Genomic DNA, 19,114 nt, shown 5'->3' with positions numbered 1-19,114 from the left:
GGACGACTGCAACCGTTGAAGATAGAAATTTCGACACTGCTTCGTAGTTCAGAGGTATTCGACAGGTATGCATTCGTGTAATTCATCGCACGCAGAAACGCTAGCAAAAGAAGAAGAACCTGCTCAGAGTTCTTCCTTGAAGTATTCCTCCTCGCTGCCTTGCTCTCCGTCACCTTCATTATTACCTTCAGGATTCTTCTCCTCATTCTCGGGAGAAGCAGTGCCTTCTGTCTTCTTCTTTTCGTCCCCACTCTCGTCCTCTTCAACGTCCTTGCCGTAAATGCCTCGATACTCCCTCCCTCTGGGCGTATCGACGACATCCAACTTCCACTTCTCGCCCTTGGCGACATTCTCCAGCTCCTTCTTCAGGGCCTCGTACGTCTTCGTATCCGTCAACCCCAGCTTCTCCAAATCCTCCTTCTTCAAGGTCTTGCCCCACGAGCTTGCAATTGTATCCACATATTTCTCCTTACCACCACCAACGATAGCCGAGCGTTCGATCTTCACGTCTTCCGGTACAATGGCGTGGCCGCCGATGATAATGTCCCCAACCACCTGAATGTCTTCCTCGCCGAGCATGTGTTCCATCCCAAAAGCCGCCGCGGCGTCGGGATCCGACTCCCAGATCTGCGCCTCTTGGACGGCAGACTTGACGGCGGAAGTGTAGGCTTTCTGGTTGTGTTCGTAGGTTTCCGCTTCCTCGGGGAGAAGCACCGGACGGCAGGCGATGCCATTTGCTGCGTCCTTCTGAGGCGGTTGGAAAGCGACATCGTTGCAGAGTCGCGGCGTCTGGATGACCATGAGGTAGGCGCAGGTTGAAGTCTCCTTGATCAGCGAGATGCGATCGGCGCCGATGGAAGGGTTGCAATGATACTTGTGAAGTCGTTAGCAAAACATGCTACTGTTAGGTCGCGCACAACCAGGAGAACTCACCTGGACTTCGATCCTCCTCTGTTTGCCAGTAAGATCGCACTCCGTCCCGCCTTCAAGCTTCTGGACCAGGTATCTTGACTCTCCTCTTGTGACCAGCTCGCCCTGCCCGCCCGTCTTCCTCGTCGCGTGCTCGCTAATCTCCAACGCACCCTCTCCCTCCCACTTCTCCTCGATTTGCTTCTTCGCCTGCTGCCGCGCCTTCTTCTCATCATACCGCCCGAGCAGGTAACCTTGCGAGTTCGGATCCTCCACCGGAGGAAACACCGGCATGCCCCTCGCTGGCGGGAGCTGATGGAATTGCTTAACGTCCTGGTTGTAGCAAAAGCGATAGCTCCACCAACCCGACATATAGTATATGCAATTTCCATGCATGCCCGACAGCAACTCCCAGCCGCGATCGTTTGCGCGCGCCAGCTCTTTCTCCTGCTCGGCTTTGGACACCGTGTCGTTCTCGCCCGCCTGCTGTTCTTCGGGCTTCTCAACCTGCGGTATTGAGCACAGATATCGCTGTTTGTGGTGCAACATCAACTCGTATTCCAGCGCCAATTCCGCCGATTCGGCCCCATCCTCGCGGTTGCCGGGATGCGATCGCCCAGTGTAGTGCTCAACGTCTGATTCCGCCTTTATGTCTGATTGGCCACTCTTTTTGAGCAGCGACTGCGCTTGTTCTTCCGACACGTATTCCTCGGAGAAGTGTACTTCGTATTGCGGGAAAGCGAGGATGTCGTCGTGAACGCTGAAGCCGTGTTGCGAGGCGAGGACGATCGCGGGGCGCAGCAAGGCGGGGAGCGCCCAGAAATGTTTCATTGTGCCTGATATCGGCGGGCTATGTTGTTATGGTGTGCATGTGGAATGTGAGTGGTAGTTTGCTGCGTTTGTTAGGTGTCTAGTGGTCAGGCCAGGTGTTTGTAGGTGATCGGCGTTGGTGACGATCTGGGGATGCGACAATGAAGCTCGAGCTGGCTGGCTGCCGGCCGCTGCAGGTGCGCAACTGCCTTGACATTCTTCAGCCATCAGTGACGCCAAAAATAACGTGGAATACATTCGCTGATTGTTTTGCAAAATCGATTGTTGCTCCTTGAACATCTTGGCGGTCAACATTGATCGGTGCAATGAAGACTATAAATAGTTTCTACAAAGGGTATTTCTTTGAACGATGCTTACAACCGATATACCCGACCCTACAACCGGGTCCTCTTAGAAACCTTGAAAGGAACTGCACCTCGTCGTCAACTCCTTGCGCCAACGTTTGAATCTCCCAGCGTTTCCTCTGGCTTCGATAGGTCCCCATTTCTGTTGTGAACTTCATCGCTGCCATCATGAGACCCAAATCGCGATCGAGTCTCAGGTGGTATTAGGTAGCGACCTCATGAACCCCCCTTCGCAAAAAATTTCACTAAGCGTGCCAGCACGAAAGGCCAAGATTGTTCGTCACTTGGAAGGCTCTCATTGAGCGATTACCGTGTACTTGCGAAGGCCACTAGCCGACCAAGCGCCGGAGACGCGATCAATGTCGTAGTCCTGGTAGTTGCGTTTGAGCAGGCTATACACAGCAACCTTCACGGAGGTCTTTCTTCCTGCTCTTTTTTCTTGTCTATGGCAGCCAATGCAGCCTCGGCTTTGTCTATACGCTTCAGCAGAAACGAGAGGGTTGCATCCCTCGCCTTATCAAGAGCGCGAAGGCGATCTACCGTCATCGCGTCATAGTCAATGACCGCAGGCTGCGAGCTCGAGGGATTGCTTGAAGACGGTGGAGCATTTTCACGCTTTGCATCGACAACGACAGCTTGACCTTCTACCGCGCGAGTCTTCCCATGGTCTGTCTCTTTCGCTTCTTTTGCCTGCGTCTCCTTCTCCACAGCAAGCGCTCTCAGCACACCAATACTCTGGTCCCTTGCACCAAGCGCCTTGACCAACTTCTCCTTCTCTGCAGCCTCCTCTTCGACCTTCCTTTTCTTCGCCTGCTCCTCTCCAGTGTGGTTCAACCATGACCGAACCGCTTCGCTAGCGCACGTTTCAATGTGCGTGAACCTGACAGGCCCAAGCATGGTCCCTCCATACCAGCGCGCAACCACACAAGCCCCGACGGCCTTCATGTTGACCATGACCTGCTCCACTCTCTTACCGCCGTATTTCTCCCCGTCATCATCGTGGCCCGTGACATACTGTTTGGTGCTGGTGAGCGATTGTTGGTTGCTCTCGCGCCGCCACGCTACCATACAATGACTGGCGTTCTTGACTTCTTTGAGCTTCTGCAACCCCTTTGGAGCAATTGTAGGCGAGAATAGACCGATGAAGATCGAGTCGCGGTCTTCGACCGGCGAAGAGCGATAGATGGCAGCCTCGGAGGGGTCAGCGCCAACCGAATCGTCCGGGTGTTTGCGCTTTTGCGCCATCGATATTCTGTGCAACCAGTATCGGCTGCGGTGGTAGAATGTGACTTTCTACATGATCAGTTAAAGTTGGAGTGTCAAAGTCCGTATGCGAACCTTTGCGATCAACAATGACGAAAGCGGACTGACGAGGAGTGGGCAATTCGTGAGCACGACGGCGCACATCTCAGGCCATACCATCATCAACAGAGTATCGATGCGGATCGATTCGGCTCGACCTCGCTCTTACAGTTCGTCTGCAAAGTGGCGTACATATTGTTTAGGTTCGAGATCCTTTGAGGTCAAGTAGAGGTTCCATTTGTTGCCATAACATCTTCAACGCGACCAACTCTCTCTTGGAGTACTGACAGCAACACACTCACACACCACTACAGCGCCATCCACATCCACCATGGAGCCCAACCACATCTATCAATTCTCACTCCTCAACGCCCTCATGGACGGTGTGAGCGAGACCGGTATCACAGCTTCCAAGCTCTCATCAAAAGGCAACCAAGGCCTCGGGACCTTCGCACGCATGAACGGCGAGCTCCTCTTCCTCGACGGCAAGATCTACCAACTGCAAGCCGAAGGCAACGTGCGCGAAGTCAATCCCGACGAGCAGATTCCGTTCGCCGTCAGCACGCAGTTCGAAGCCCAGCACACCGTCTCCGTCGCGTTACCGCGCAAAGAGACCATCGACGAAGCGCTGGACGCCTTCAACGCCCGGGCCAAGAACCTCTTCATGACGTACCGTATCCACGGCCGCTTCGAGTACTTGAAGTGCAGGACAGTGCGCGGGCAGAGCTACAAGGGCGAGCCGCTGTCGGAGCTGGGCAAGAAGCAGTCCGTGGAAGAGTATCGCGACGTCGAGGGGACGATCATCGGTATCCGGACGCCGACCAATTGGCAGGGTTTCGGCGTTGCCGGCGAGCATTTGCATTTCGTCAACGATGAGAGGTCGGCGGGCGGACATGTGCTGGAGGTCAAGGCTGAGGAGGTCAGCATGCAGATGGCGGTGGCGTCGAATGTGCACATCGAGCTGCCGACGACGGAGGACTTCAACGAGGCAAAGCTTGTGACGGATGATGCTGGTGTGAAGGCGGTGGAGGGCTGAAAAATGAAAGGGCATTATTTGGCTGCTCTGGCATCAAAACAGCCTTCTTATGTTGCCGTCCTCCAGATTCGCGGCCGGATCGCAGGCAAACGTCATTCCGAAGATGAATCCGACGTCCACTGGGGAGTATCAAGGATGCGAAGGCCGGAAGATATGTTCGCGACGAAATTCCTTTGGTTTTGCCGTCTGTTGAGGTCGAAAAGCGAAGCGGAAAGGACATTACCATCAAGCTCGGCAGATTCAGTTTTCGGTCATGGCAGTACAAGAAATGACTACTATGAGAAAATCATCACACTGCATTGCATATTTTCTAGATAATCGACCAACGAACAAAACCTCGGCTCACCAAACATCTGAAACGAGGATGGGGTTACAGATCCCAAAGATCGGGCGATTCAGGAAGGATTCAGCCGGCACTCCCATCGATTCTCCCGAAGTTTGGCTCCACAATTGTCGTGACCGACATGTCGCGAACTGTGCTACCTACAACAAAGGAACGACGAGATATTGAGTACTTAGTGTCTGACTTCCAACAATATTGCGCAAAAACAATGTCCCTGTGATTAAAATATTGCTCAGCCCGGGATCAAGAAAATCAATCATAACAGCACGACGTCATCCAATACCTCAACATAGCAGACGACGAAATACGTGAGAAAGACTAAAGGGGGGAAAAAGAGCAAAAAACGCAAAACAACAACATGTCAGAATCAACAACCAGCAGCCTACCAAGCTACAGCGCGGCAACCGCATCCGGTGACTCCGCGATCCCCATCAACGACTCCTACGCAGACTTCACCATCAGCGACCTGCGCGCCCAAATCGTCGCCAACGCCACCATCTTCAAACCCCTCTTCACAGCCGAGAAGAGCCGCGGCGAGTACGAGCTCGAGCTCATCCTCGCCCGGAATTCCAGCGGCCATCACTGCGCGATGATCGTCCGGAACAACGTCTCGCAGAAGCGAGTCGAGGACCTGCACCACCGGAAGATCATCCTGAAGGGCGAGGGCTGCGATAGTCCGCGCAGGGCATATGAGGTTGTGCTGGCGCGGACGTCAGAGATGGTCTATCGGATGATGAAGGGAGACATGCCGCAGGTGCGGAAGGCGTTACCGAGGGAGATGATGGGTTGGAGTGCCGAGAACGTGTGAGAGTTCTGGATGGGGATGCTGTGGATGGTGATGGCGAGTAAGCCATGAAATGCAGCGAAAGACATGCCTTTAGAAGTTGAACTAAAACTTCGGAAAATGGGGACTGGACCAGCCACCTTGGCCTTCGCGGGATCTGGAGTTCAGAAGCTCGTCGATTATTGGCGCCAACCAGCAGTGTCAACGGCGTCACTTGTCAAATCAGAGCATCATTGTATCTAAGGGTATCTGATCAAAATCTTTCCCGCAGGGAGCTCCTGTTTGTTCGGATTCATGCTTAGCATCCTGCAGACACCGATTGACCGCCAGTTCTCAACGACCACAACAACGCCACTAAACCTCGTACGTCGCAGTTCCTTGCAAACGCGATACAACCAATTCGCACGGCCCACCTAAACGCCAGCTCAGCTTGACATGGCTCCGTGCCACAGCTCATCGGATGCATGCATTCATAAACACATTCACCAGCGGCGGTGAATCACAACACACTAGGCAGCAATAGACATTCACATATAACAAATTCGAGCAGAACACATTTCCAACCGAGCCATCCATTTCCCACAATCCAAACTCCATCTTCAAACACCGCTCCTTCCGACAAACCCCCATCCACCAACGCCAACATGTCCACCAACGAGCCCGACCCAAAGAAACCCCCCACCAACAAACCCTCCAAACCCAACCACAACCCCTCCAACCCGCCAACCTCCCCACCACCCGACGTCGTACGCACCCTCCCAAGCCCCCCTCCCCAAGAGAACAAAAAAAAAAAAAGCCCCTAACCCCAACCCTCCCAGCGCCTCCCCTTCAACGTCCAAATCGGCCAAGTGACCACCGTCGGCGCCCTCCTCGCCAACCCCGCCCCGCCCTTCCAAGCGCAGCGCACAATCGTCCGCCCTCCCGCCCTCCCGCCCACCCCCCTCCAAAGCCATCCCACAGACAGCTAACCACTCTCCCCCAACAGCACAACCCCAAGCCGTCCGAGCTGCACGCCTCGCTGCGCGCCTCGCTCGAAGCCCTCGACGAGCAAGGCGATCAAGAGCCGAACAACGGGTTCCCGCCCGGGACGTGCGCGGGGTGCGGGAAAGCGGAGGGCCTGCGGGTCTGCGGTGGGTGTGGGGGGCGGAAGTACTGTGGGAGGGAGTGCCAGAGGAGGGATTGGAGGGGGCACAAGGGGAGTTGTTGCGGGAAGGTGGGTGGTGAGGGGGGGAAGTTGGTTTGAGGTGGTTGGGATTGGAGTGGAAGTTTTGTGGCTGGGTTGTTGAGGGGGAGCTTGGGCTGATTAGGGGATTCTACATTGATGACTACGAAATATCTATGGCCTCATCGCGAGGCATATGAACAGAGAAAAAAGAGAAAGGAAACATATGGGTATCGTGTTCGCAAGGTCGAGAAATCGACAGTCCCGCAGCGTTCGGGACGTGAGAGCTACGAAAGCAGAAGGATAGATCGTCCAGCTCCATGAGCTTAGCTGATGAACCTCCTGCCGTCGCGGCGCCAGTGGACAGCCTGAGAGGTGGTAGGCGGCTTGATGACGCCGGTGGGTCTGGTGGAAGTGGCGAAAGAGGTGGGCTTGCTGGGCTGCTGGGACTCGCTGTGGGCAGCAGGGGTCGAGGTGGTGGTAGGCGAAGCAGTGCTGGTCGAGGCCGCGGAGGATGAGGTCGAGGCCGCCCTGTCTCCTCTCATTGAAGAGGACTCGCTCGGGACAACAGTGCTGAGGTATTCGTTCAGATCCTTGTCGAACTTCTCGTTGTCCCATTCACGGGGCTCGGGGGAGCGCGGGAGGATGGCCTCAGACTCCGGGAGCGCTTCCTTGGAAGATTCAAGCAGGTCGTTCTTGGCGGCACTGGCGGAGGCTGTTGACGAAGCGGAAGTGAAGGAGGGCAGGGTGGTGTCCGGGGTAGCGGCCGCGTTGGCGGAGGAGAGCGACTCGGTGTTGATCGTGTGAACGAAGGCCTGGAGGCTACCGCCGGGCGCAGTGGTGTTGGGTGCCTCCGACATGGCGATAGGGACGAGGACAGGGCTCTCGGAGGAGGCTGCTTGAGTGATCTCAGGGGTGGGGGTTGCAGAAGAGGTAGTGGTAGTGGACGGAGCCCTCATCTTTCCGGGGAACATGGCTCCATTAAGCAAGGTGCCGATCATACCAGACAGGTGAGAGTTGGTAGTAGAGTTGGCGGAGCTCTGCTGGTGAGATGCCTTTTGCACAGCCACACTCGGAGAGCTGGTGACTGAGGGAGCCTTCTCGCTTGTGGGTTGGTAAACGATGGAGTTGACGGCTGCATAGGCATCGGCGGTGGGCTTCAGCTCAGGCTGGTCCAAGTCGCGAGGGTGCTTAGCCGGCATTCCAGGTGGGTGAGACGGTCCACCTCCAGCCTTGTGCTCTTCCAGCATGTCTTCAGCGATCGTGTCATACAAATCATCGGGCTTGTGCTTCTGCATGTGACCGCCGTGGTGGTGATGGGCGCCGGACGGAGCGGCAGTCTTTTCGTGGTGGGCGGCTGTCAATGTAGCAGTGCCGGAAGCCGTCGACGTAGTGTTGGAAATCGTGTCGGTGAAAGTGAAGTTCTGAGGAATAGCCCACTCGTTGGGTTCAGGGATGTAGTCTCCAGAGCCTTCTGAGACCTTCAGCGGAGCGTCGCGAAGCGCGAGGGCGGGAGCCTCGGTCGGGAGAGTGTGTTCGCCTTGGCTGGCAGTCATGGAAATGGGCTTGATCGGAAGAGAGTGTCCGAGGTCATTGACATCCTGCACGAGATCGCGTTTGGCCGGGTCAGGGTAGGAAGTAGGACACGGGTGAGTAGGGTGCCCTGTAAAGCAGGTTGGGAGATGGCCATCAGACAAGGCAGTGATAGTGGCGAGTGGTTTCGTCTGCTGCGCATCGGGACCACTGAAGGCCGTCGCGATGCGCCCAGCGGCAACGAGGAAAACGAGCGTGGAGTGCATGTTGCGAAAGCGATGTTGCTAAAATGAATGACCAGAGGTGGGAAAACGCGAAAAGCAAAGCGCTGCGCTCGTTAGTAACGCTGGAACACGTAAAAGAATGTGATGGTGAAAGAGAGCGTGTCAGCAGCAAGGAAGAAGGTCGATGGTATTTTGACTTGTAGGATAGAATGCCTAAGTTTGTCGGGATCCAAGACACCGAACGAGCGCAGATGAGCAGAGCACGTGAGATTGGCAGCTTGAATTGCGAGGCGGGATCTGGAAGAGCAACGCCGTAGATCGCGACATGCTCACCGCTGATGTCGCTGGTTCACCGGCCACGGGGTCTGCTAGCAGGTGAGAGCACATGCCTCATAGCTGCCGATGAGATGAAATGTCGCGGGAGGGAGATGCGAGCCTGCTTGGCAGAGAGGTTTTCTCGTGCACTTGTGGCGGTTGCGAATTGACATTGTCTCTGGTTCGGTGGTGGAGGATTGTGATCACCAGAGTATTTAGCAGGTCTGGGCCAAGGTGCTGTTGTTGTCTTGGACCCACGTGGCTCCCCTAGGCTAGTGTCAGTCACGTCTGCGCTTCGCGCGTTCAGGGACAGCCCTGGGGCTTTCTTGCAGCGCGTCTGGACCTCACTTTGTCCACAGCAGCATGCAGTATATCTTTTGCTATGTTCGGTCTTACGACTTTGCAAATGCCTGGCTCTAGATTCTGCCGCCGTGTAGCGTTTTCCATGTGGTGACAAAGAGAGTTTCGCTTGCCTTTGGTCTCGTGCTTCGATGTCCGGATATTCGCAACGGCCGACTTGCCAACGGCGTGGATAGTTCCAGGCGCGAAGTCCATCCAGTCAGCGAATTTCTGCGAAGGCTGCTCGACTCCTGTCCGTACAACTTCCGTACAACTGAGGAGCGAAGGCCGGTGCGGCCGGCCATTATTGGCCCGTCATGCCATGTACAGCTCTTGTACATGCTGCAGATCGCCACAAGCAAACGGACCTATCGCCGTGAGCACCTGGTGATGCCGTCGCTTGAGGGCGCTGCACTCGGCCACGAGCTCATCTACCGGACTTCCGGTCTCACAGCGTCCTGCCAGCTCTCACACATTGCGTGCCAATCTGAGAGGCTTCGATAGTGGGAAGGCTGATGCCATGTTGAGGCCGGGCTAGCACGCTCTGAGTGCTTCAGTGCACCGTTCGAGCGGTGTGGCCGGTGTGGTGTCTCGTGAGGCCAGTTCTCGAGGCCCGCAACTCCGACACGTGCGGCTCCTGTCAACTCCAGCGCCACCACCAGACGCGCCCAGGATATGGCTGAGGGGACCTCAAATGCTCAGACGCGCCCGTGGGTGCAGCGCATAGACGCGCGCGGTCGGCTCAGCGCTGCCGGACAGCCTGACAGCCTTGCACGCGACGAAGGCTGGGCGCGCATTGTAGGACAGCCTTGCACGCGATGCGATGAAGGCGGGCTGGCAGCCTCAGGAGCGCACGCACTGTCGGCGCCAAAGGATTGGGTCAGCCGCGTCGTCGGCGGGAAGCGAGATGCGCGCTGCTGCCCACGCCGCCGTCACGAGTCGGAGCCCTAGAGCCTTGGGTCCTTCTGGGCTGCCCGAGGAGGTGTGAATTTATTGTCATTATTATCACTGCTGCTTGTTCGGCGACGGGAGCCGGGCGTAGCAGCTTGGCGAATGTGCGACTGGAAGCTTGAGCGCCCTGATTTGCTTCTCGGCCGATGCCGCTCGTCCTGCCTTCCCATGCTGGCACCCTCCCACCTGTCTCGACGCCCCTCTCTCCTCACTATTTGTCGTACCCGTCCATATGTCAGTGCCAGGTGACGCACAGAATCAGGAGCAGCACAACGCTCGCTCACCGGGCCCTCTCGTTGGCGCTTGGACGGGTCTAGACGGCCGATCAATTCATACGCAGTCGTCCTGCATCCCTCATCTCTCCTCTCGTCGGACTTCAACATGTGAAGCAGCACGTTCCCCGCGACCGCAGCGCCACCGCGGTCCCATTCCAAAAGCGACATGCACAAATGCCGGCTCGCTTACCGTACCCATGTGCCTTACACCCCGCCTGGTCAGCGGACATGAAGCTTCGATCTCGTCTGGCCACACTAAAGCATTTCGCCACCAATCATCTCGAAAGGGCTTCCGGAGCCGCACATGCCACCGGACACGCGACTGGCATCTTGGCTCGATTTCTGCCCGTGATCTGACATTGCGGTCAAATTCCTTCCGGTGCCCAGTCGGACTGTTCGTCCCTAACGTGGGCTGAAATGTTCGCTATCTTCGAAGAGCATATCGCCTTGGTCAGAGGAGCGGTAGCCATGCAGTGCATGAATCGATACCTATCATTTCCCTCAAGGGCATGCTTTCCAGTCAGGGTTTCGCGCTCCCCTCATGAAGCACCTCGCGTGGCGTCCATGAACGGTCCTGTGTCCCTGGTCTGGGGCCTCATTCCGATGCGAGATCTGGTCCCAGCGGAGGACCCGGACCGCTGTAGCGTGTCCAACTCAATCCGAGATGCGTCTCGTCCTGACATGTAATTGATCGTGTCGGAGGTACGTATTGCGGCTGCAAGGGCCGATGGGCCCGGAGAGCCGTCAGCCGTGCCCAAATCGATAGCTTCTGCCCCAGATCCCCCACATTGAGGCGTTCTCCAGCTAAACGAGCGGCTCCAGACCCGACCAGGGTCCCTTGCCCTGGCATTGTAACATCTGATGAGTTTTGTATAACTATGCCATGGGTCTGCGTGCCTGATCGTAGGTTTTTTCTCGTCTATCAGCATCAACCTCACTTCTCTCATACATTCGCTCACAAGGAACTGACTTCAAGATGTCGCCTGTGGAGGAGGTCAAGACAGGCACCGCCACGGTCGAGAAGATCGTGGACTCCGTACGTTCAATCTCACCAGCTGAAGAATATTTCGGCTCGACTAACAGATCTGACAGGCCGATGTTGCAGAGGTCAAGGTTGTCAAGGGCTCCGAAGCTTACAACGAAGCCCTCATCAAGGAGGCTCCTCCGCTCTGGAACGCCACTACGTGGAAGCTCATCGGCTGTATCCTTCTCGGATGCTTTGCTCAGACCATGAACGGCTTCGACGGCTCCGTCTTCGGTGGTCTGACGGCCAACCAGCAATTCCTTGACTTCTTCGGCGGCACCAAGGACGGTCCGTGGGCTGCTATCAACTCTGCCATGTACCAGATCGGCGGTGTCACTGCTCTGTTCTTCGTTGGTCCGGCTATCGATACTTGGGGCAGGAAGATTGGCATGCAAATCGGTGCATGGCTCATCGTCATTGGCGCTATCATCAACGGTACCACCGCCCTCAACGGCCACGTCGGTCAGCTCAAGGGTGGTCGTTTCCTGCTTGGTTTCGGTGTCTCCATCATCTCCGCCGCAGGTCCCATCTACGTCGTTGAGACCTCTCACCCAGCCTACCGTGGTATCCTCACTGCCTACTGCAACACTTTCTGGTTCACTGGTTCCATCTTGGCTTCTGGCGCCATCCGCGGTGCGATCACTCTCCAGGGAAACATCAGCTGGACCATCCCGGTCTACCTTCAGATGTTTTTCCCTGGCTTGATCATTCTCTTCGGCTGGTTCATCCCCGAGTCCCCTCGCTGGCTCTATGTTCACAACAAGCGCGAGAAGGCAACTGCCGTCTTGACCAAATTCCATGGCTACGGAAACCCTGACTCGGCTTGGGTCAAGCTTCAGCTCGAGGAGTACGAGTCATACCTCAACCTGTAAGTTGACGCTTCGTCTTCAATACTGCGAGTCCAGACTAACAATATTCCGCAGGGAGGGCTCTGACAAGCGCTGGTGGGACTACCGCGCGTTGTTCAACACTCGCGCCAGCCGCTACCGCATCGCGACCAACGTTCTTTTCTCCATCTTCGCTCAATGGGCCGGCAACGGTGTGCTGTCTTACTTCTTGCCCGCCGTGCTCGACACCGCTGGCTACACTGAGAGCGTCACGCAAGCCAACATCAACCTCGGCTACGCCTGCTTCCAGTTCGTTTTCGCCCTGACCGGTGCCGCTTTCGTCGACCGCATCGGCCGTCGCCCGCTCATGCTTTTCTCCATGACCGGAACCTGCATCGTCTGGATTGGCATGACCATCGCGACCGCCCTCTTCAACCAATCAGGCGAGACCAACGATAGCGCCGCGCGCGCCTCCATCGCCATGATCTTCATCTTCGGCGCCGTCTACTCCGTCGGTCTCACGCCCCTGCAAGCCCTCTACCCCGTGGAAGTGCTCTCCTTCGAGATGCGCGCCAAGGGCATGGCCTTCTCCGCCCTCGCCGTCAACGCCGGCGGCCTGCTGAACCAGTTCGCCTGGCCCATCTCGCTGCAGAAGATCGGTTGGAAGACGTACATCGTCTTCATCGTCTGGAACGCCGTCCAGGCCACCATCTTCTACTTCATGATGCCCGAGACCAAGAACCGCACGCTCGAGGAGCTCGACCAGATCTTTGAGGCTCCCAACCCGGTCAAGGCTTCGCTCGTCCACCACAAGGTTGCTCTCGCGCACGACGGCACTGTGCTTGCTTCGGATGATGTCTGATCGGCATCTGTCTTTGGTCGTGCTACGGTATGGAGACTGAAGGGTGTGGTGGGGTCTGAGAATCCTCGCTCGTTCGCTGATTAATCATTCATTTTGGAGGGCTAGTAGTTTCGATACCAATTGAAGTTCTGCCGTGCTGCGTCAGAAAGCATCTCCTCGCATGAATCGTGACTTCTCATTGACCTTCCGCTCGCAATCGCTAGTCGACAATTCCTATGTGTAGAGAGCTATTGGTCCTGTCGTGAAACTACACTCAGTCATACTTCGCAACACTAATGCATCGACTTATACCGATCTTCCGTAAAGACCCGTCTCGCGACTGGGTCCGGAACGGGAGGATCGCTCGCGCTCCAGCTGATGCCTGTGACTTCAGTCGCCAATCCATGTCACTCTCGTATCGATGCGTAGTAGTCACGCGCTTCTCAGTAGCATGCGCAACAAGGAACTGATAAACCAGCAGAGATGCTAGATCTCTACAGGCCCCGTCCCAAGAGGTTTGAAGTGGATCGATTGTCATGCTCAGTTCAATATAACGAGCCATATATTATTAGGATGGTACCTACTAGTCTGCAGAGCTGGATGCGTCAAACAGCTGAACAGAAGCAGTCCGGTTGCAGCATGCGGCAACGCCTGCTCATTATGCTGCCCTCCATGTCGCACTGGCTTCGCAATGGCGAGCTTCTGGCACCATGTCCACCTCTGAGAGTCAGCGTGCTTCATCTCCCTTCCCGAGTCCCACGCCGATATTTTTGATAGATTCCACAAATCTCTCTGCTAGTGCCTTGTCGCTCTCGCTTCCTATTTCACCGTGATGTTGTAGTAGCTTTGCAGCATTCTCAATCTTCGACCCAGTGGCAGCTTCAGTTGAGTCGACACCAACCTGGAGGATCTCTTGCTTCCATATAACCGTGTGAAGGTCCTTGATGCGGTACATATCCGCAGCCTTCGCACTAATCCCTCTCTGAATCCAATCCGCCTCTAATGGCCGCAGTAGATTCGTGACCAATCCGGCCAAATGAGTGAGCTTTCGCCAATGAGTCAGGTATTCCGCGATCACATGACGGGCGCCATCAATGTCTGCGCCGCTCGCTGGAGCCAACAGGTAGACTCGAGTCTCCGAACAATGAGCCTTGATCGCGTCCTCGAGCCCGTTGTACAAATCCCCGCCGCTGAGTTGAGGCTGAGGGTGCGATTTACGGCTATCCCTTGTGGCCATGCAGTAGTCGTGTACTGTAGAGTACAGGTTTAGATAGGCTTCACGAGTGAGCGTAGGGGCTCTATCCTCGGACGCTGTTGTTCTGCCAGCTGAATAAATAGCGGCTATGTTGATCTTCAGCCACGCCAGTGTTGCAGTGCAGTTGTTATTTGTGTCTGCTCTCGACGGTCTTTCAGAGAACCGCAGCTCAGTTGAAGGAGACTCCGGCTGAGACATTTTGGTTGGGGCTTTCCGTGGTTAGGCATTAGATGTCAACAAAGAAGAGTTGTTGATGTAGCGCTGTTGATGCGCAGCTTCAACATTCTCCACAATAGTCCAGGTCAGTCTCATGACCGGGTCCGTGACTCACGAGATGTGACTTGGAAGTCCCACGCTCACACGGAAGGGACCAAATGGTAGGTTCAAACAAACTCTTGAGCCTGCATCACTTCTCGCCGCGTGTGTTGTACGAATTCGCCTCCCTTGCTCCACGTACTCGTCGAATGCATCGCCCACAACGCACACGATAAACCCAAGCCTGTTCGGAGTTATGCTTGAACTCTTCCTCAAGTATGCGGTCATGGGGATCTTAGCTACCATCGGGCATCCGAAGATTTCTAGGCTCATGAAGATTACGACGCGATTCTTCCAGAGTGAATATACTCTCCGGGGAAGAACTCCATCTCGATAGCCGCCGATAATGAAAGGTAGTACCATGTGAAGACTTTCTTTCTTTGGGGAATGTAGAAACCTAGTAAAATCAAAAGACTAGTAGTAAACCTCATGGAACTCAAGTATTTAGATGAGCGACGTTACCCTTGCCAATCCGCGCAGAATCGACATTGAACAATACTCCGGTGCTGGCTGCCGCAATGGATACGGCATACGCAACGATATCAGCGTCATCAACTGTCGCAAAGATCGATTGAGCAGGTGGGGCATTGCTTATGCCAGTGTTTGCCCTCTTCAGGATGGCGAAATCGGCGTAGTGTACGAAACGGAAGGCGAAAAGAAATGTGGAAAGATCAGAGACTCCGAGACTGGACTTGTCACTTGTATCCACAACATGATCATCGATTTGAACTAATTCGTTCAACTTGCAGAAGACTTCTGAATGTCCTGTGGTTTTTTAATGATCAATCTATGAGGCCTGCTATGCTGTCGCAAGTCCTCGTGTATCTATCTGAGTATCTCTATTCGATGGTGCTGTAATCCCATCGCAAGGTAAACAGTCGCTCGAACGCCCCTGTAGCTGTTGTTAAGTTCCCATGCGGGTTCTGTCTTTTTACTTGGTCCCCGACGACCTGCTCATGGCTTGTCTGCCCCGTTCACTCTGGCAACTGAGCGTAATTTGTTGGAAAATGGCGCCCGTCGCAGCTCCGCCTCGATGTTCCGGTGCCGCCACCAGAAGCATGCTCAAGAGGATCTTATCCAATGCGTCTTCCCCTCTTTGCCTTGACCTCCGAATATATCGAGAGCGCCTCAGTCGCCCCAAAGTATATGAGAGACCGGAGTCGCGGTCCCCTTATCATCCTGCTTCTCCAGATCCGCCACCATGCCCGGCGTGAATAGGAAGCTCGCACAAACAGCCATCTTCATACCGAAAGCGAGGAAGAAGGTCCAGCTTGTATTGACGTCCATGGCCGTACCACCGAAGCAGCCAGCGAGGTAAAAGACAACGAACAGAATGCGGCGGTCGCGGGCGTGGTTCGAGCGCCGGAAGATGTTGGGGTCGCCGAGGGTAGAGATCTGGATGACTGGTTAGAAGAATGACTCGTTGGGAGGATTGATATAGATATCACGTACGATCGCACCAGTGATCATGGTGGTGTTCAACTCCGCCATGCCGACGCCGATTGCGAGGCTCACTTGGCCGGCTTGAGCGAAGGACAGCAAGCCGACAATAGCAAGAGCACGGGGCCCGGTGCCATCGCCACGGACGCCGGAGCGGGCTATCAGTGCTACGACCAAGACGAGTGTTGCTTGGAACAAAGTGGTCATGATCAGCCATCCTCGCTTGCGGGTCCGGACTTTGTGAGCGAGCTGGCCGAATATGAAACTTCCTATGAGGAAGCTGTGAATAAGAGTCAGCGTCAGAGTCGACGATTCAGTCGATGATACCACTTACGAGCTGATCGAAACAGCGATGGTCTGCTCGATTTTAGGCGCCAGCCGCTCCTTTGAGAACACGTACAGGGCAATGTTGAGGAAGTTGCCTACTCTCGATGTCAGCTGATGTATTATTACAATGATGTTCCCCTTTAGTACATACCTGTCTGCTTAGTCGTGAAGACATGGTATTCGGTAAAAGTAATGGCATCCAGGATACCAGTGATGGCCGTCATCTACGACAGGTGGTCAGTACACTCCTCGTCCATGATGAAACAACAACAAGACGACATACGAAGAGGAGCTGTGACTCCAGCCACCAATCACTGGCTACATCCTGTGAGAACAAGAGAGACAGTGCGCCAGGCTTTGGTCTGGGAGGCAGCATGCGCGAAGTGCTGGAACTCCGGGATGGGCTCTCGGCCGGCGATGGACATGCTGACAGTTCACGCTCGGCGAGGTCGTCGATGTGAGGGCCGTCCAGAGACATTAGGCCGACGGCACAATATAGGTGCCGTCTTTTTTTCTGCTACGAGATGCTCCAGGGTGACGATTGGAATAGAGAAAGCGGGGATGGCTCGATGAGGGCTTGAGGTCAAGAAGAATTGCACTGGAGTGGGAATCTAGACTATAAGTCCTCCATGGGGGATGGTATGGAGACATAGTCGGATGGCTTGGTGGTCTTGCCTCCTCTGTGGGTCTGCAACTCAATATGATGATACGACAGTGAAGCGTCGTCCGAGCGGGTATCAGAAGCAATCAGTTCCACGAAACAGAGAGGCGTTTGGAGCGTCATGAAGGGGCGGCGCCGGACCGGACCACCCTGAAACTTTGGTGATCCCAACTCTGCCACCCACGTCAACGTTAGAGGATGTGCGCGTGCGGTTGGCACGTCGCGCATAGCGAAGAATCGTTGGCTGGAAAGGAATACAGCCGAAGGAATGCCGCCTCCAGATCGTCCGGCCCGTGGGGAGCGCCCGTCCGGCCGAGACCCGACCCTAAGTGAGCCCGCCGACGAGACCCTTATCGACCGCAGCCTGCAGCTCAACGTCCTCGGTCTCCTGGCAATCCGTTCCCTATCATCCGCGTCACCTGGTGCCAAGAGGAAGACTGACTCTAGGATTTGCGAGCAATCCAGCCTCTGTTCTGAATGATCGGCCGCCTTGATAACGAGGGTTGCGGATGATTCGCTGTCGCGGAGTTTTTCCAGCTGTCTTTTGTCGCCTATCTAGCATGTGAAAAGATTTGCGACACGCGTGCACAAGCTCCCTCATGAACTCTTGTTCTTCCTGCACTGCAGCAAGGTGACATCTGAAGAGCTTGGCGGTGTTCCCAACGGCAAGGTTGGAGCTGAAGTTCGCAGAAACACAGCCCCATGACGACGTCAGAGTCAGGCTTGCGTGGATGAAACTTGGCGCGCCGAACACGAGCCAAGGAGAAACATTCAGCCCCTTGGCGACGACGACAGCACCACGTCCTCGGATCTTGACCAGTCTAACGACTCGTTTACATTAGACTACTGTGTAGTACTATGTGGCGGAGCCCAAAAACCCCTTGGGCACGGAGAATTAAAAAAAAGTCATGCGCGTCGACAGACGTTAGCCAGACCACTCCGCCCGGACAAACCTGCGGACCTTGCCACTTCCTCTTCACTTGCTGCCAGTGTCGGCTACCTTCTCGTCGTGATACGCCTTCTCCTCCGACTTTCCGTGCATGCCGGCGGCAACGTAGTCTGCAGTGCTCTCGTCGTTCTCAGTCGTGAAGAAGGAGAGGATCAAAGCCGATCCAGAGAAGGCCAGAGACACGAAGAAGACGGTCTTGGCGGCGTCGCGGAAGGCAATGCGGAAAGGTTCCTGGATGGCCTCCTGGATGGCCGGGGTCAATCCAGCTACAGCGTCGTATGATGCTGAGCCTCTGACAGCGGCGGCCAGGGCGTCCAGGGAGCTGGCTGGCAGTCCGAGTCCGAGGGCGACAGAGTTGATCTGAGCGGGCACGGTCTGGTTCAAACGGTTGTTGAGGGTAGCCGTGTAGATAGCGAGCGAGATGGCAGAGACGAAGTTACGGGTGCTACCACTGAGGCCGCCACCCTGTCCGATCTCTTCCTGGGAGCGGAGCGGGAAGGTTGAGGTGGTGATAGAGACGGACTCGACGATGCCCATGGCGTAGCAACCGACGATCAGGAGACCCATGGTCAGCTGGCGGTTGTCAATGTCGGCCGCGCAGGCGGTCAGGCACGCAACACCCACGACCGCAGATCCGATCATGGCCCACTTCGGACCCGTGAACCAAACGATCGGGCCGTGACACATTTGAGCGAACACGAACGACATCGGGGCAAGGCCGGCCAGAGTGCCAATGTCGTATTCGCTGATCTCACCCCTGCCGTAATAGATGATCGAGACAATCTGAGGGAACACGATGGAGAAGCCGTAGTAGACACCTGCGGCGATACCAGTGTTCCAAGCGGCGGACTGAAAACGAATGTTCTTGAACAGGTGTAGGGGGAGGTATGTATCCCTGCCCTTCTTGTGGATCCAGATCTCGTATGCAGGGAGGATGGCGAAGAGGGTGACAGCGCCAACGATCATGGTGGCAATTACATTGGGCGAGGACCATGGGTATCTGTCATCCCGGTAAGTACGTGTGTTCGCAGTGCTGTTATTGGTTCGGTTGGTGCTGGTTCTGTGGTCAAACCGACACCAACCGGCAACTCGACATGTAAGAACCATTTGACCAGATGGTGAACCAT

At 55.6% G+C, this 19,114-nt stretch overlaps 10 protein-coding genes across 10 annotated transcripts; 4 read left to right on the top strand and 6 right to left on the bottom strand.

Annotated features, from left to right (window-relative positions):
* Positions 1-28: 28 nt before the first annotated feature.
* On the bottom strand, positions 29-1,868 carry WHR41_08187 (uncharacterized protein). Its single transcript, XM_069376791.1, has 2 exons — positions 934-1,868; positions 29-873 (listed from the first exon to the last, which is right to left on the bottom strand). The coding sequence occupies exons 1-2, from the start codon at positions 1,738-1,740 to the stop codon at positions 124-126; spliced, it is 1,557 nt and encodes a 518-aa protein (XP_069226043.1). The 5' UTR covers positions 1,741-1,868; the 3' UTR covers positions 29-123.
* A 624-nt stretch (positions 1,869-2,492) lies between these two features.
* Positions 2,493-3,329, bottom strand: WHR41_08186 (uncharacterized protein; the record flags this gene model as incomplete). The annotated part of the gene is made up of 1 exon (XM_069376790.1): positions 2,493-3,329. The coding sequence occupies one exon, from the start codon at positions 3,327-3,329 to the stop codon at positions 2,493-2,495; it is 837 nt and encodes a 278-aa protein (XP_069226044.1).
* Positions 3,330-3,717: 388 nt separating this feature from the next.
* WHR41_08185 (uncharacterized protein) lies at positions 3,718-4,422 on the top strand (the record flags this gene model as incomplete). Its single annotated transcript, XM_069376789.1, has 1 exon — positions 3,718-4,422. One exon carries the CDS (start codon positions 3,718-3,720, stop codon positions 4,420-4,422), a length of 705 nt encoding a protein of 234 aa, XP_069226045.1.
* Positions 4,423-5,123: 701 nt separating this feature from the next.
* WHR41_08184 (uncharacterized protein) lies at positions 5,124-5,573 on the top strand (the record flags this gene model as incomplete). The annotated part of the gene is made up of 1 exon (XM_069376788.1): positions 5,124-5,573. The coding sequence occupies one exon, from the start codon at positions 5,124-5,126 to the stop codon at positions 5,571-5,573; it is 450 nt and encodes a 149-aa protein (XP_069226046.1).
* Positions 5,574-6,193: 620 nt separating this feature from the next.
* On the top strand, positions 6,194-6,792 carry WHR41_08183 (uncharacterized protein; the record flags this gene model as incomplete). The annotated part of the gene is made up of 3 exons (XM_069376787.1): positions 6,194-6,295; positions 6,368-6,460; positions 6,535-6,792. The coding sequence occupies 3 exons, from the start codon at positions 6,194-6,196 to the stop codon at positions 6,790-6,792; spliced, it is 453 nt and encodes a 150-aa protein (XP_069226047.1).
* Positions 6,793-7,037: 245 nt separating this feature from the next.
* WHR41_08182 (uncharacterized protein) lies at positions 7,038-8,510 on the bottom strand (the record flags this gene model as incomplete). Its single annotated transcript, XM_069376786.1, has 1 exon — positions 7,038-8,510. One exon carries the CDS (start codon positions 8,508-8,510, stop codon positions 7,038-7,040), a length of 1,473 nt encoding a protein of 490 aa, XP_069226048.1.
* A 1,790-nt stretch (positions 8,511-10,300) lies between these two features.
* On the top strand, positions 10,301-13,226 carry WHR41_08181 (uncharacterized protein). The gene is made up of 4 exons (XM_069376785.1): positions 10,301-11,050; positions 11,171-11,384; positions 11,441-12,240; positions 12,296-13,226. Exons 2-4 carry the CDS (start codon positions 11,325-11,327, stop codon positions 13,059-13,061), a joined length of 1,626 nt encoding a protein of 541 aa, XP_069226049.1. The 5' UTR covers positions 10,301-11,050; positions 11,171-11,324; the 3' UTR covers positions 13,062-13,226.
* Positions 13,227-13,767: 541 nt separating this feature from the next.
* On the bottom strand, positions 13,768-14,493 carry WHR41_08180 (uncharacterized protein; the record flags this gene model as incomplete). Its single annotated transcript, XM_069376784.1, has 1 exon — positions 13,768-14,493. The coding sequence occupies one exon, from the start codon at positions 14,491-14,493 to the stop codon at positions 13,768-13,770; it is 726 nt and encodes a 241-aa protein (XP_069226050.1).
* Positions 14,494-15,383: 890 nt separating this feature from the next.
* WHR41_08179 (uncharacterized protein) lies at positions 15,384-16,855 on the bottom strand (the record flags this gene model as incomplete). The annotated part of the gene is made up of 5 exons (XM_069376783.1): positions 15,384-16,005; positions 16,063-16,330; positions 16,385-16,472; positions 16,529-16,601; positions 16,661-16,855. 5 exons carry the CDS (start codon positions 16,853-16,855, stop codon positions 15,739-15,741), a joined length of 891 nt encoding a protein of 296 aa, XP_069226070.1. The 3' UTR covers positions 15,384-15,738.
* A 1,159-nt stretch (positions 16,856-18,014) lies between these two features.
* WHR41_08178 (uncharacterized protein) lies at positions 18,015-18,953 on the bottom strand (the record flags this gene model as incomplete). The annotated part of the gene is made up of 1 exon (XM_069376782.1): positions 18,015-18,953. One exon carries the CDS (start codon positions 18,951-18,953, stop codon positions 18,015-18,017), a length of 939 nt encoding a protein of 312 aa, XP_069226069.1.
* Between the last annotated feature and the right edge of the window lie 161 nt (positions 18,954-19,114).

This window comes from Cladosporium halotolerans (assembly GCF_011745625.1).
Source record: "Cladosporium halotolerans strain TM138-S3 chromosome Unknown Sca41, whole genome shotgun sequence".
Lineage (NCBI taxonomy): Eukaryota > Fungi > Ascomycota > Dothideomycetes > Cladosporiales > Cladosporiaceae > Cladosporium > Cladosporium halotolerans.
Note: the sequence above shows the minus strand (reverse complement) of the source record. Positions and strands in the feature narration are given on the sequence as shown.

What these genes read in the sequence shown, in the direction of transcription:
- WHR41_08187 (XM_069376791.1), bottom strand. Translation starts at nt 1,740, where the DNA reads ATGAAACATTTCTGGGCGCTCCCCGCCTTGCTGCGCCCCGCGATCGTC. An exon ending in AGAGGAGGATCGAAGTCCAG is followed by an intron (nt 874 to 933) that starts GTGAGTTCTCCT and finishes CGACTTCACAAG; the next exon opens with TATCATTGCAACCCTTCCAT.
- WHR41_08181 (XM_069376785.1), top strand. Translation starts at nt 11,325, where the DNA reads ATGTCGCCTGTGGAGGAGGTCAAGACAGGCACCGCCACGGTCGAGAAG. An exon ending in TCGAGAAGATCGTGGACTCC is followed by an intron (nt 11,385 to 11,440) that starts GTACGTTCAATC and finishes CAGATCTGACAG; the next exon opens with GCCGATGTTGCAGAGGTCAA. An exon ending in TACGAGTCATACCTCAACCT is followed by an intron (nt 12,241 to 12,295) that starts GTAAGTTGACGC and finishes AATATTCCGCAG; the next exon opens with GGAGGGCTCTGACAAGCGCT.